Raw genomic sequence first — 13,795 nt, 5'->3', positions numbered from 1 at the left:
TAATTGTGTCGTTGTCTGCCAATGAAAGTGCGTATCCTCTACTAATTGTGTGTCATTTGCCAATGAAAGAGCCTATCCTCTACTAATTGTGTGTCGTCTGCCAATGAAAGAGCCTATTCTCTACTAATTGTGTCGTTTGCCAATGAAAGTGCGTATCCTCTACTAATTGTGTCATTTGCCAATGAAAGAGCCTATCCTCTACTAATTGTGTGTTATCTGCCAATGAAAGAGCCTATCCTCTACTAATTGTGTGTTATCTGCCAATGAAAGAGCCTATCCTCTACTAATTGTGTGTTATCTGCCAATGAAAGAGCCTATCCTCTACTAATTGTGTGTTATCTGCCAATGAAAGAGCCTATCCTCTACTAATTGTGTGTCATTTGCCAATGAAAGAGCCTATCCTCTACTAATTGTGTGTCATTTGCCAATGAAAGAGCCTATCCTCTACTAATTGTTTGTCATTTGCCAATGAAAGAGCCTATCCTGTACTAATTGTGTCGTTGTCTGCCAATGAAAGTGCGTATACTCTACTAATTGTGTGTCATTTGCCAATGAAAGAGCCTATCCTCTACTAATTGTGTGTTATCTGCCAATGAAAGAGCCTATTCTCTACTAATTGTGTCGTTGTCTGCCAATGAAAGTGCGTATCCTCTACTAATTGTGTGTCATTTGCCAATGAAAGAGCCTATCCTCTACTAATTGTGTGTCATTTGCCAATGAAAGAGCCTATTCTCTACTAATTGTGTGTTATCTGCCAATGAAAGAGCCTATTCTCTACTAATTGTGTCGTCTGCCAATGAAAGTGCGTATCCTCTACTAATTGTGTGTCATTTGCCAATGAAAGAGCCTATCCTCTACTAATTGTGTGTCGTCTGCCAATGAAAGAGCCTATTCTCTACTAATTGTGTCGTTTGCCAATGAAAGTGCGTATCCTCTACTAATTGTGTCATTTGCCAATGAAAGAGCCTATCCTCTACTAATTGTGTGTTATCTGCCAATGAAAGAGCCTATCCTCTACTAATTGTGTGTTATCTGCCAATGAAAGAGCCTATCCTCTACTAATTGTGTGTTATCTGCCAATGAAAGAGCCTATCCTCTACTAATTGTGTGTTATCTGCCAATGAAAGAGCCTATCCTCTACTAATTGTGTGTCATTTGCCAATGAAAGAGCCTATCCTCTACTAATTGTGTGTCATTTGCCAATGAAAGAGCCTATCCTCTACTAATTGTTTGTCATTTGCCAATGAAAGAGCCTATCCTCTACTAATTGTGTGTTATCTGCCAATGAAAGAGCCTATCCTGTACTAATTGTGTGTTATCTGCCAATGAAAGAGCCTATTCTCTACTAATTGTGTCGTTGTCTGCCAATGAAAGTGCGTATCCTCTACTAATTGTGTGTCATTTGCCAATGAAAGAGCCTATCCTCTACTAATTGTGTGTCATTTGCCAATGAAAGAGCCTATTCTCTACTAATTGTGTGTTATCTGCCAATGAAAGAGCCTATTCTCTACTAATTGTGTCGTTGTCTGCCAATGAAAGTGCGTATCCTCTACTAATTGTGTGTCATTTGCCAATGAAAGAGCCTATCCTCTACTAATTGTGTGTCGTCTGCCAATGAAAGAGCCTATTCTCTACTAATTGTGTCGTTTGCCAATGAAAGTGCGTATCCTCTACTAAATGTGTCATTTGCCAATGAAAGAGCCTATCCTCTACTAATTGTGTGTTATCTGCCAATGAAAGAGCCTATCCTCTACTAATTGTGTGTTATCTGCCAATGAAAGAGCCTATCCTCTACTAATTGTGTGTTATCTGCCAATGAAAGAGCCTATCCTCTACTAATTGTGTGTTATCTGCCAATGAAAGAGCCTATCCTCTACTAATTGTGTGTCATTTGCCAATGAAAGAGCCTATCCTCTACTAATTGTGTGTCATTTGCCAATGAAAGAGCCTATCCTCTACTAATTGTTTGTCATTTGCCAATGAAAGAGCCTATCCTGTACTAATTGTGTGTTATCTGCCAATGAAAGAGCCTATTCTCTACTAATTGTGTCGTTGTCTGCCAATGAAAGTGCGTATCCTCTACTAATTGTGTCATTTGCCAATGAAAGAGCCTATCCTCTACTAATTGTGTGTTATCTGCCAATGAAAGAGCCTATTCTCTACTAATTGTGTCGTTTGCCAATGAAAGTGCGTATCCTCTACTAAATGTGTCATTTGCCAATGAAAGAGCCTATCCTCTACTAATTGTGTGTTATCTGCCAATGAAAGAGCCTATCCTCTACTAATTGTGTGTTATCTGCCAATGAAAGAGCCTATCCTCTACTAATTGTGTGTTATCTGCCAATGAAAGAGCCTATCCTCTACTAATTGTGTGTTATCTGCCAATGAAAGAGCCTATCCTCTACTAATTGTGTGTCATTTGCCAATGAAAGAGCCTATCCTCTACTAATTGTGTGTCATTTGCCAATGAAAGAGCCTATCCTCTACTAATTGTGTGTCATTTGCCAATGAAAGAGCCTATCCTGTACTAATTGTGTGTTATCTGCCAATGAAAGAGCCTATTCTCTACTAATTGTGTCGTTGTCTGCCAATGAAAGTGCGTATACTCTACTAATTGTGTGTCTTCGTCTTCCAAGAAAGTTTTTCACAAGAACAAATGAAGACCAGGCACATGATTCAATTTCATTCACTGCTGCTATGAAATGTGGGTCATTTATAAGTTGTCTGATCTGTAGACTTTTTACAATCCTATGTTTGGATACCTCTAGGGTATTCAGGGCTTCCAGTCTCTCCTCATACATCTTCTGGCGCAAGCCTCCTATCATTTTCGTCGCCCTCCTCTGGACCGCCTCAAGTCTTCTTACGTCTTTCGCCAGATACGGTCTCCAAAACTGAACACAATACTCCAAGTGGGGCCTCACCAATGACCTGTACAGGGGCATCAACACCTTCTTCCTTCTACTGACTACGCCTCTCTTTATACAGCCCAGCATCCTTCTGGCAGCAGCCACTGCCTTGTCACACTGTTTTTTCATCTTTAGATCTTCGGACACTATCACCCCAATGTCCCTCTCCCCGTCCGTGCATATCAGCTTCTCTCCTCCCAGCATATACGGTTCCTTCCTATTATTAATCCCCAAATGCATTACTCTGCATTTCTTTGCATTGAATTTTAGTTGCCAGGCATTAGACCATTCCTCTAACTTTTGCAGATCCTTTTTCATATTTTCCACTCCCTCTTCGGTGTCTACTCTGTTACAAATCTTGGTATCATCTGCAAAAAGGCACACTTTTCCTTCTAACCCTTCAGCAATGTCACTTACATACATATTGAACAGGATTGGCCCCAGCACCGAACCCTGAGGGACTCCACTAGTCACCTTTCCTTCCTTCGAGCGACTTCCATTAACCACCACCCTCTGGCGTCTGTCCGACAGCCAGTTTCTGACCCAGTTCACCACTTTGGGTCCTAACTTCAGCCCTTCAAGTTTGTTCAACAGCCTCCTATGAGGAACTGTATCAAAGGCTTTGCTGAAATCCAAGTAAATTACATCTAGCATATGTCCTCGATCCAGCTCTCTGGTCACCCAATCAAAAAATTCAATCAGGTTCGTTTGGCACGATTTACCTTTTGTAAAGCCATGTTGCCTCGGATCCTGTAACTCATTAGATTCAAGGAAGTACACTATCCTTTCTTTCAGCAACACTTCCATTATTTTTATAGCGTTAACCACTGCACCACAATTCACATAGGCATGCACTTTATTTGGTAAGTTGACTCTAGGTTGTCTTTATTTTTGGGCATCCTAGTAGTGAATTCCAGAATTGTCTTTTCGGGAAGAAAGTGTGAGTAAAATCGAGCAGGGGTTCCATTTTAGGCGGTTCACAAGACCAAAACTTCCGGCCAACCTGATTTTATTAACAGGCTACTTATCCCCCTTACCCCCCATCATACATTACGTTCAACTTGCTGTCCATCCCCTCTTTAAGATACATTAACACTATACGTACTAGCATCTTTTCTGTTACAGCCCCTACCATCTGGAATTCAGCCAAATTATATAAGAGAAATTACATCCCTGGATAAATTTAAAAGTAACTTGAAGGCTTTTCTTTTTAAAGACACATTCGGTGTATAATAGTCCTTCTAAGGACGGTCATGGAAATCTGTTCCTTGCCATCTTTCAATCCTTTTAGCTTATTTTACATTATTCTAGACTATTTCTATTTTGTTCCCTTTCCTTTAGTTTTGGTCCCTCTCCCCCTCTTTCTCTTTATACAAATTGTATTTCTGCCCTTCTCCATCTTGTATTGGTAAGTTAATGTTTGTCAGTGCGTTCGATTGTTTGTAGCATTGTTTGTAATTTGTTTTTAACGTACGTTCTTATTACACTTTGTTTTTCTATTATGTAAAACCGCTTTGAATTTTAATAAGGCGGTATATCAAATTTTTAAATAAACCTGAATATCATCACAGATGTGGTGACTAAATTTGGGTACATTCAGTATATTAGATCCCAATCATCTCTTTTCCAAGCTGAAGAGTCCCAGCCTCTTTACTCAGATGAGAGGACTTCCCTTCCCTTCCTTTTCCTTTATCATCTTGGTCGCTCTTCTTTTGCATCTTGAGATATGGCTAGCAGAACTGTGCATAACACTCAAGATGAGCACACGCCATGAAGCGATACAGAGGCATTATTATAATCTTGGTGTTATTTACTTATAACAGTATTAGCCCAGTAAAGTTTTGGCTACAGCTTGTTCTTCATTTAAAACCAGCTTGAAACATGTAAAAGAATATTTTGATGAACTGACCCTCATTTTACATTTCTTGTGACTTTTTACTTTTGCCCTTGCAGCTCAGTGAACAAGCCCGAGAGCGAAAGGTGCCCGTCACAAGGATTGGAAGACTGGCTAACTTCGGAGGTAGAGTTCTATGTCTGTATACGTTGAGAAGGAGTGAATGTGGCATTTGTCTGCCTCCTTTGTTTATTGATAGAACAGATGCAGCACAGGTAGCAGTGGTGCCAGCTTTCTCCGCCACACCACTTTGCCTGTGTTCAGCTCGTGCCACAGGTGCTGCCAGTCTGTCTCATTATCTTTCAGTACTAATGAAGAGTCCTAGAAGCTTAAAACCTTGTTTGTCTGGTGTGAAGGTGAAGGACCTCACGGTCACCTAGATAAGATTTTAGACTAAGCTGGGGAGGCGCCCACTCTCTTGGTACATGTGGGTACCAGTGACAAAGGAAAATATGGGAGGGAGGTTCTGGGAGCCAAATTTAGGCTGTTAGGTAGGAAGTTAAAATCCAGAAGCTCCAGGGTAGCATTTTCGGAAGTGTTCCCCATTCCATGCCGGGCCCAAGAGACAGAGAGAGCTCTGGAGTTTCAATGCGTGAATGAGGCAATGATGCAAGGAGGAACTAGGTGATATTCTGGAGAAGAGGAAGCCTATTCCTTAAATATAGGCTCCACCTTAACCAGAGTTGAACCAGGCTACTGGTATCAACATTTAAAAAGGTGATAGAGAATTTTAAAACTAGAAACTGTGGGAGGCTGACAGTCACCCAAGAGCATGGTTTGGAACAAGGAATATTTGAAAGATCCTGATAGTGAGGTTGCAATAGAGACCATAGTAGACCAAGCATCCCTACATACAAAGCAGACTGATTTTAAATACTGCACATTATCCATGTCAACTGCTGAGCAAATTATAAATAGGAATGACAATCCCTCCTACAGCCACTTCATCCCCTAACTCTGGAACCAACTCCCCTCGCAAGTTAGATTACAGAACTCATTGATTACCTTCCGGAAGGCTGTAAAGACCCTCCTTTTCAACTAAAATTCCAACTGCAATCAACCCCCATCGCCTCCTTAAATTCCCCCTTCCTCCTGCACTCACTTCTCCATCCCTAACTTATACTTAACTTGCTGCATAGTCTTTGTACTATCCAAATGTATTCCACTGTGAATGTTGGCTTGTAACCTGTTCTGAGCTACTGGGAGGACGGGATAGAAATCGAAATAAATAAATAAATAAAAATTGTTGAAATGTCTATAAGTAAATGCCAGATGCCCAAGAACCAAGATGGAAGAATTAAAATATATTGCACTAACGGCCTCTTTTACAAAGCCGCGTTAGAGGCCCATAAGCCCATAGAGCTTTAAAGGGCTTCAGGGCTGTTGCTGTGCGGCTTTGTAAAAAAGGCCATCAATGAAAAAGATGGTTATAATAATGAGCATCTCTGAGACCTGGTGGAAGGAAAATAACCAATAGGACACTGATACTAGGGTGCAAATTATATTGATGGCTTTGGGGGGGGGGGGGGCCTACCAGCTCAGCTGTGATTGGCTGTCAGGGAGAGCAGAAAAAATAAAGTGACACCCCCCATGCCATGAGTCCCTTCACACCCCTGTCTTTTTTTTTTTTTAAATTAATCGGCAGCCCTCCTGCCGCAGACCTGGGGTCCCATCCCCTGACATCCCCCCTCCCACCAAGCCTCCCGTCTCCCACTGAAACAAAATCCTAGTGGCCCACTGGGCAAACAACCCCCCCCCCCCTTAAATCAAAGTCTGGCAGGAGGGATGCCTATTCCCTCCTGCTGGCAGGCCCACCTCTTCAAACCCTTATAATCAATGTCTCAGATGCTCACAGTAAACTTTGATAATTCACTTGCATTGGCCACCCATTTAATCATATGCAATTGGAAAGACAATCCTCATCTCAATACTTCTGACTTCTGAATGGTGGAGTTACCTTTCTGCTATCGGAAAATTTGAAGACTTAGACACCCCTTGACCACTTTTATGGCAATACTTAATTACCCTAATTTGATTTTCTTAATTATGTTGTCACACTGTACTAATGCAGATTCTGTGTTACAATATTATGATGACGTGTTTATGTTAGTTAATTTGTATTTGTTCTCTCTAAAATCCAATAAAATGTCTTGAAAAAATGTATATGGGACACATTTTCTGCTCTTTCTCTTCCAGGTCTGGCTGTTGGTTTAGGCATTGGAGCATTAGCAGAAGTTGCAAAGAAGAGCCTTAGGTCAGAAGAGCATACTGGTGAGCTATAATACTAATATTAGATGAGGGAACTTGTTCAAACCTTGGAATAGATGCTTTTTTTTTTTTTAGTCAAGGTTTGTTTATTAATATTTTATAAAATACAGAGTAAGGAAGGTACAAACAGACACATTGATCAACATGAGATATGCTCTGCTTCAAACAAGTAGATCTCTAGACAGTTCAGTATAACAATCAAAGATAAACCATTCAATAAAAACAACCATCAAAGCATATCACGTAAGAGAAAACGGAGAGTCCCGTCCATGTGAGTGCAAGCATGAGAATAAAGGAAAGGAAGCGAAGAGAAGAGGAAAAAGGGAGGGAAAGGAGCAAAAAGTGAGAAAATAGGTGTGAGTGGTGTGTGTGGAAAGAGCGAGTAGAGCTCTCAATGGGGAGAATTGGTGTGTAAGTAAGACCTCAATGAGGTCCATTTCAATTGAAACTGTGGGTATTTGTTGGAGGATTTAGCCAAATAAGCTTCGGTTCGGTAGGTAAGACACACCAGATTCCACCACCGAGAGCAAGAGGCTTGAGACAGGTCCTTCCAACATGTGAGAAGAACTTTCAAGGCCAAAGAAAGTAACAGGTCAAATAAAAAACCATCTGAGTCAGAAATTAGGGTGGAAACAGAAAAAGATTTCAAGAGCAACATTTGGTAGGTCAAGGGGATATTTATATGGAAAATGGAACTTATAGTATCCCAAAGTGAGGTCCAAAATGAAGATATAGCTGGGCAGGAGAAAAGAAGATGTTTTAAAGAGCCTATCTCGGAATGGCAAGTCCAACAATGATTGGAATAAGAGGGGTTAATCTTGTGTGATTTGATGGGAGTCCATGGCGCTCTATGAAGTAGGAAGACCATGTGTTGAAGATTCGAGGCTGAGCGAGAGGTATGAAAAGTGGAGAAATAAATGTGTGACCAAGCCTCTTCAGGTATTGGGGTTCCCAGGTCATTCTCCCAAGAGGATTGTAATTGGGTTAGGGGATTAGGATAGAATGATTTAAGTAATTTGTAAAAGAGTGAAGCAGTATAACCTAGTGAGAGAGTAAATAAAGAAGTAGCGGAGTTGGTTAGAACCGGGTATAAACCTGACTTTTTAAGTGAGGATCGGTGTTGGAGATGCTTTTACAAGGCTGCCTATTCCTTAAAAAAGCTGTGCTGGCCTCAGATTGCAGTGTCTAGATTTTGTAAAAGATGATATTTTGTTTATAGCACATTAACATTAATGAACATTAGTAAATCTTGTCAGTGTTCTTGGCCTTTTGATAGAGAATGACTCAAGGCAACAAAAAAATTTTTTTTGGGGGGGGGAATCATCTGACAACACAGCACATTTTTCTAAAGCCCTGCTCCGCCCCCCTCCCGAGACCAGCAGGAGAACCCGATTTTAAGCCTCTCACCCCAGCGGATCGCGGTCTTTTTCCTCTGCACCAGCACAGTGGAGAGGAGCGTGGGAGCCCTGCTCCGCCCCCCTCCCGAGACCAGCAGGAGAGCCCGATTTTAAGCCTCTCACCCAAGCGGATCGCGGCCTTTTTCCTCTGCTCCAGCACAGTGGAGAGGAGCGTGGGAGCCCTGCTCCGCCCCCTCCCGAGACCAGCAGGAGAGCCCGATTTTAAGCCTCTCACCCCAGCGGATCGCGGCCTTTTTCCTCTGCTCCAGCACAGTGGAGAGGAGAGTGGGAGCCCTGCTCTGCCCCCCTCCCGAGACCAGCAGGAGAGCCCGATTTTAAGCCTCTCACCCCAGCGGATCGCGGCCTTTTTCCTCTGCTCCAGCACAGTGGAGAGGAGCGTGGGAGCCCTGCTCCGCCCCCTTCCGAGACCAGCAGGAGAGCCCGATTTTAAGCCTCTCACCCCAGCGGATCGCGGCCTTTTTCCTCTGCTCCAGCACAGTGGAGAGGAGCGTGGGAGCCCTGCTCCGCCCCCTCCCGAGACCAGCAGGAGAGCCCGATTTTAAGCCTCTCACCCCAGCGGATCGCGGCCTTTTTCCTCTGCTCCAGCACAGTGGAGAGGAGAGTGGGAGCCCTGCTCTGCCCCCCTCCCGAGACCAGCAGGAGAGCCCGATTTTAAGCCTCTCACCCCAGCGGATCGCGGCCTTTTTCCTCTGCTCCAGCACAGTGGAGAGGAGCGTGGGAGCCCTGCTCCGCCCCCTTCCGAGACCAGCAGGAGAGCCCGATTTTAAGCCTCTCACCCCAGCGGATCGCGGCCTTTTTCCTCTGCTCCAGCACAGTGGAGAGGAGCGTGGGAGCCCTGCTCTGCCCCCCTCCCGAGACCAGCAGGAGAGCCCGATTTTAAGCCTCTCACCCCAGCGGATCGCGGCCTTTTTCCTCTGCACCAGCACAGTGGAGAGGAGCGTGGGAGCCCTGCTCCGCCCCCCTACCGAGACCAGCAGGAGAGCCCGATCTTGAAACCCCTCACACCAACGGCTGCTGCGAAGCATCTGTGTGAAGCGTCTGCGTGGAAGCCCCAAGCGAAAACACCAAGCTCCAACACAGCATAAACCTCGAACAGACTGAACCATAAACCTCCACTAGGAACTCCAACCGGATAAGTATTTTCAATTGTACACTAGCATGCCACATCCTCCTTACAGCATGTAACTCTTCTTTAGCATTCACAGCCTCTTTACCAACCTTAGAATCTATTTAACAGCATGTAACTTCTTTATCCTTGCAGCCTTCATCTTGTAAACAGCATGTAGCTATTTGTTATATCCCTACAGCATTCTTAAGCATTTGTTATATCCGGCAATCAGTCCCTACTTCTCACAACCCGAACCGCACATCCCATCACACAACATGGCAATCTGCAATAAACAGCAATTACTATTAGGGATACTATACCTATTATGCTCCAAATGCTGGGGCAATGAAGACAACCCCCCAACCTATGCACTCCTACCCCATCCCCTGGCTCAGACCAGTCGAACTAAATAAGCCCTCCAACCCCCTCCAACTCCTACAAAACCAGCCAAAACAAGACCTTCATCAAATCACAGTATTAAACACCACCCGCAAACACCGCAAATCACACAGGAACAAGTTCTGCAACAGAAACATAAAAAAACTAACATTTTCCGAAATCCCTACAGCAAACAGTTACGAAAACATTAAGGGATACTACCTAAATACCCGCTCTGTGAGAAACAAAGCCCACATAATAAATGATTGGATATTACAAACAAAACCTGATCTCCTGTTTCTGACAGAAACATGGATGATCTCTGACACTGACACCATCATGAAAGAAATCCTACCTCAGGGATACAAAATTATCCCACTATCAAGAAACTGAAAAAAGGAGGAGGACTAGCGATCATCCTAAAAGAACACTTCGACTACATCAAGACCGACTCCAAATCTTCAGAAAACCTTGAAATACTAACTTGCAAAATCACTAACGCACAGTTAGAAGAATCACTAATCACAACTTTATTCTATATCCCACCCAAAAAATGGTCAAACGCAAAAGAGGAATTCGCCGAATTCCTTACTTTATCTACCCTAAAAGGATCATACAACCTGCTTCTGGGAGACATAAACACTCACCTAGAACAAAAGACAAAACCAGAAATAACTGAAATCGCCAACTTCCTAATGTCACTGGACTTTCCTAATCCAGACGCAGAAATAACCCATGAAAAAGGACACAAACTAGACTTAATCACCTTCTCCCACAAAGAAACAATAGACCCCAAAATACAATATTACCCAGGGCCCTGGGAAAAATGCATCTGGTCAGACCACTACATTGGCAAGTTCAATCTACACTGGCTAAAACAGAATACACAACAAAAACACAAAAACGTCAACACGAACACAATAACCAGCCGTGGCATTATTAACCCAACCGAATTCTGGACCCACTACGAGTTACAGCCCTTAACCAATGAAATTCAGGACTTCCCCACAAGATGGGAAATTTACAGCAAAGAACTCCTAGACCAAATAGCACCATATAAAACATACAAAAAGAAAAATAGACCACCAAATGAATGGTTTGACAGTGAACTACTAACCACCAAACAGGAACTAAGAAAATTGGAGAGAATCTGGCAAAAAACAAACAATGAGTCAGACAAGACAAGCTGGAAACAAAAAATGAAAATATACAAAAATCTGATCAAAGAAAAGCGCACTAAACATTATGCAAAAAAAATTGGTACTTCAAAAATAAACAGCAAAGAATTGTTCAAACTAGTAAAAACAATAACCGACACAACACAAATACTGAAAAAGGACAACGAGCACACTCCATCGGCACAAACCCTAGCCAACTTCTTTCAAAATAAAATCGCTGAACTAAGAGCAACTCTACCCACAACCACAACAAATGCTCTTCAATACCTCGAACCCCACGACCAAGACACCAGAGTAGACATGATATGGGACCACCTCGAATACCCAAACTGGCATCAGTTCCTAAATTTATTCAACAAGTACACCAAATCTAACTGTCTACTTGACGCATGTCCCCCAAAAATCATGACAGTTGCCCCTCCAGAATTTAAAAAGGAACTATTCGCATGGCTAACAACCGCCCTTACAAGCGGAACATTAAACAAAAAAATGGGTCACATACTAATCACTCCAATCCCTAAAGATCAGAAAACCTCTTCAGCACTGACATCCAATTTCAGACCCATAGCAAGCATTCCCCTTTTCACAAAGATACAGGAAGGATTGGTCAACCTTCAACTAGTAAACTACCTGGACAAATTTAACATCCTTAGTGAACACCAATCAGGATTCAGGAAAGGATACAACACAGAAACTGTCTTAGCCTCCTTACTGAACCACCTCTATGATCTCTTTAGCAAAGGCAAAAGCGCACTGATTCTACAATTAGACCTCAGCAGCGCGTTCGACCTGGTAGACCATGCAATCATGCTGCTGTGCCTTGAAGTAATGGGAATTTCGGGAAAGGCAAAGAAATGGTTCCAAGAATTCCTAACAAACAGATCCTACCGAGTAATCAGCAATGGAAACTACTCCAAACCATGGAAAAACCCGTCAGGCGTGCCTCAAGGTTCCCCACTATCGCCCACCCTTTTCAATATCTATATCGCCTCCTTAGGCCACCTCCTACAAAAACTAAACTTAATACACTACATTTACGCAGACGACATATCCATTCTAATCCCCTTAAACGACATCACAAAAGAAATTGTAGACAACCTCTCAAACATAATGACCGAAATCGATAAATGGACCACCAATTTCAAACTGAAACTAAACGCAGAGAAAACAAAAGTCTTTCTGGCTAGTCCTAATGACAAAATTACGAGAACATCGATAAAAATAAACAATCACGAATATCCAATATCCAAAAACATAAAAATACTCGGTATCACTCTAGACACTCACCTAACAATGACTGACCACACAAACTCACTAGTGAAAAAATGTTTTTTCACACTATGGAAACTAAGGACCATAAAAAAATACTTTGATCCAACATCATTCAGGCTGCTGGTACAGCCACTGATCTTATCCATCCTTGACTACTGCAACATCATCTACCTGGGTATCCCACAAAAAACAATAAAAAAACTGAGACTAATACAAAACACCGCCGTTCGCCTAATTTTCGGACTAAGAAAAAGTGATCACATCAGCCCCTACTATAAAAAGCTGCATTGGCTACCAATAGAAGCGCGAATATTATTCAAATTTGCTTGCACCTGTTTCAGGCAAGCCTGGGGACTAGCACCCTCTTACCTACAATCTCACTTCATCCTACACAACCCCACCCGAACAACCAGAAACAAAAACATCTTTGCATACCCAAAGATTACAGGCTGCAGATACAAATCATACCTGGACAGAACCTTTAAGTTCCAAGCGAACAGACAGCAAGCTTGGCTGAAAAACTACATAAACGAACCCAATCTGACATACAGTGCATTCCGAAAATCGATCAAAACCGCCCTTTTCGCCAAATTCATTGACTAAAACTGTCTCCTCCCTCACTAGGACTTCCCCCCTCTAAACGCCTTTTCTTTCTCTCAAGAAGCTCCTTTCATGTATTCAGATATTCTCTACACATAGAACTCCAATTAATACGTTAGTACCAAAGCATTCAGGTACTCACTATCCATAGAACTCCAATTAATACGTAAGTTTCCCTTCTAGATTATTGTTTAATATTTAGACTCATTGTATGGTATTGTACTTAGACTTATTGTATTGTATTGTATTTAGACTCATTGTACGTATTGTAAGTAGACTTATTGTATTGTATTAAGATCTTTTGTTATTCGCTGAATGTCCAGCCTTCTTACAATGTAAACCGCCTAGAAGTCGCCTGACTCTGGCGGTATAGAAAAATAAAATTATTATTATTATTATTATAAAGCAGTTTTTCACACTGATTTCACATCTGTTATAAGTTTTTTTCAGTCACATGAACTTTTAAAGTTATGACTAATGTTAGTTTATCACAGTCTATATTGGCCTATGGAGTAATATAGAAAACATTTTTCTTCTGAGTGAAGCGATAATATAACTATAGCAAATAATTGCCACACTCACCATCCACATCAACGTAACTAATTAATTCATTCTTCTTTCATTCCTCATAGATTGTTCACTTATCCATACTTCAACGAGTACTCTAATTCATAAGGTTTATGGAATAATCTTTAAGGTGGCCTCAGCGGCTACAGTCTAGCATCATATTTTATGTAAAGCTAGAGCCATATCGTAGCCAGCCTCCTCATTGG

General features: G+C 42.1%; 1 protein-coding gene across 2 annotated transcripts in view; it reads left to right on the top strand.

Annotated features, from left to right (window-relative positions):
• Window positions 1–13,795, top strand: part of COQ8A (coenzyme Q8A) — a 218,060-nt gene that overhangs the window by 88,774 nt on the left and 115,491 nt on the right. For both annotated transcript variants that reach the window (XM_033936782.1, XM_033936781.1), the window contains exons 4-5: window positions 4,860–4,926; window positions 6,997–7,071. In XM_033936782.1, coding sequence (XP_033792673.1) covers window positions 4,860–4,926; window positions 6,997–7,071 — 142 coding nt within the window. The remainder of the gene's footprint in view (window positions 1–4,859; window positions 4,927–6,996; window positions 7,072–13,795) is intronic.

Source organism: Geotrypetes seraphini, chromosome 3 (genome assembly GCF_902459505.1).
Source record: "Geotrypetes seraphini chromosome 3, aGeoSer1.1, whole genome shotgun sequence".
Classification (NCBI taxonomy): Eukaryota; Metazoa; Chordata; class Amphibia; order Gymnophiona; family Dermophiidae; genus Geotrypetes; species Geotrypetes seraphini.
Note: the sequence above shows the minus strand (reverse complement) of the source record. Positions and strands in the feature narration are given on the sequence as shown.